This window comes from Cynara cardunculus, assembly GCF_001531365.2.
Source record: "Cynara cardunculus var. scolymus isolate 2C chromosome LG 2, CcrdV1, whole genome shotgun sequence".
In the NCBI taxonomy this organism is placed as follows: Eukaryota; Viridiplantae; Streptophyta; class Magnoliopsida; order Asterales; family Asteraceae; genus Cynara; species Cynara cardunculus.
This window is the reverse complement of record NC_037529.1, coordinates 23,399,362-23,401,560: the sequence shown is the minus strand read 5'-3', so window position 1 is coordinate 23,401,560 and position 2,199 is coordinate 23,399,362. Positions and strand designations below refer to the sequence as shown.

The 2,199-nt window shown below is 32.2% G+C and overlaps 1 protein-coding gene across 4 annotated transcripts in view; it reads right to left on the bottom strand.

Annotated features, from left to right (window-relative positions):
• LOC112505790 (thioredoxin H-type-like) overlaps positions 1-1,759 on the bottom strand; it is a 15,282-nt gene extending 13,523 nt beyond the window's left edge. The window contains exons 1-3 of one of the 4 annotated variants that reach the window (XM_025109786.1): positions 1,510-1,759; positions 874-1,081; positions 734-789 (exon numbers count right to left, since the gene is read on the bottom strand). In XM_025109786.1, the coding sequence (XP_024965554.1) occupies positions 734-754 (21 nt within the window). In that variant the 5' untranslated portion in view covers positions 755-789; positions 874-1,081; positions 1,510-1,759. Of the gene's footprint in view, positions 1-733; positions 790-873; positions 1,082-1,318; positions 1,486-1,509 lie in introns of those variants that run through there. The other 3 variants (XM_025109787.1, XM_025109785.1, XM_025109788.1) reach the window with 3 other exon arrangements.
• Between the last annotated feature and the right edge of the window lie 440 nt (positions 1,760-2,199).

Sequence of the window (2,199 nt, the reverse complement as noted above, 5' to 3'; positions counted from 1 at the left end):
ATGAATAAAATTAATTAATAAATTTCAATTAATATTTATTAATAATTAATATTTAGCGATATTTATCTATAATTAATAGTAATAAATAACAAATAATATTAATCAGGGTTATAATAAGAAAAAGTACCAAAAATCTCGTAAAACGCTACTCCAACTAGCGTTTCAATAAGCTAGCTTATGTCCATCCAAATGGAAACTCAAAGAATAAGCTACCCTATGTCTGCCAAACAATGCCTTATGTTGCATCTCAACTTCTGTTGCATCACTAAGTCATCGACAGACAAAATCCACACTCAAAGTTGTGTTATTCATCATAGCAACTAATTATAAATTCTTGAAATCAGCATGAGAAATGAAGAACCGATGCAACAGGAGCCACTGTACCTTTTAGCTATGAACATACTGCACATTGTAACCTTTTATACTCAATAACTCACAGTAGCAGATTTAGCTTCACAATATAACATAATAAAATATATTTACATTTTACTACTGATAACAACTCATGCTCCAGAGATACCATAAACTTAGGGTAAAAGAACAAGTGCACATTTCACAACCAACGAATATATGAGGAGATGACAAAAAACAACTGCATGCCAAGAGTAAGTGCTAACAAATTGCAAACTGAGATGTGGAAGAATTCATGTATCAGGATGAAAAAACTTGTCAACACATGCAAAGTGTTACCACTGTTTGTTAAGTTGGTTGGCGCTGACCAAGGAAAACTCACCGAAGAGAAGCATATACCCATTCTGATGTTTTGAACTGAAGTTAAGTGGGTCTACTCTGAAAAAATGATCAAATTATAGTACGATAGGTTAGAATATGTATACAAAGAACCATAACAGTATATCAGTATATACAAATTACCAGAATAAAATAACTTATTGGCAATAGAACTTTCACCAACTCCTTCGACCTCCACTTCACCACCCAAAACACAAGTTGATAATAATGCTAAGAATTGTAACCCTATCCCTCCTGATCACTTCCCGCATAAGTAACACATGTGCAATGCAAGTACATATAATGGGGGATAACAGGAGGGAAGACTGATCGGATCGGATGTATTTTAAACCTGAAACGCATATTCCAATGTAATGACAGAGAGTTGCAGGCAGAGATTTAGAATCCTAATGCTAAATTGAAAATCTCAGTTGAAAAGGCATCAGAGAACGATAAATCAGAAAAGATCACAAATTTTATTGACAAACACTCTCAAAGTTCAATCACTTAAGCTCGTAATGCGAAAGCAACAAATCCTGACATATTTAATTCTATAGCCTATAAGAGCATGAACTTGAACTGGCAATACCTAGTAAACTTTTAACTCATAAAATTGGCTCAACAAGATGCCGATTAGAAATCGAGTCATCGATTTTCTTAGAGGAACTTCCAATTCTTCTTGTTTGCAATAATGGTAGACTAGTTAAAAAGCGAGTCTAATAGCAAACATAACGCCCAGAGTTGGTCATAGATGTAATAGGATCGATGAAAACAGATAACCTGGGAATTGAGCTTGTTCGGCGATGATTGAAGTCAGTTGATTACAAACCCTAAACAGAATGGAGAGCAGCTGGGTAGGGAAGAAGTAGCGGAGACTTGTTCAACAGAGGAGACAAGAAATTTGGCAGGATAAAGATGCGGAAAATTTACACTCTCGTCGTTTATTTGGTAGGATAAAGATACCTCAACTTACCATTTCTGTCAAATTATATAGAGAGAGAAACACAAACACAAACACAAACACAAACACAGCACATCAAGTTGGAACCAATATACCATTCAACAACCAAAACCTGAATAATTGCAATTTTTCATACCTATATTTTCTTTATTTTAGCCAATTGAGTGCACTTTTTTGGAAATTCACTTAAATAACCATCTCACTAAATTGATTTCATTTTTTATATACTTTAGAAAAAAATTTCCTTAAAGAATCAATAAAACTTTACGTATGTTTCTACGTAAAACTTGTTTAAGACAAAATAACAGAAAAAAGTAATTTATCGTAAGAAAACGAGACTCATGCAGAAACTTCCTTTACCTGCATAAAGTTTCTCATTAAAAATATTTAACACTTTATAATTAGTTATTTAATTTATTTTACATTCATTACTTTTTTATTTTTTATTTTACACATTTCTTATATTAACGCACATAATTATATATTATCTAAAATATATGAAAAATATT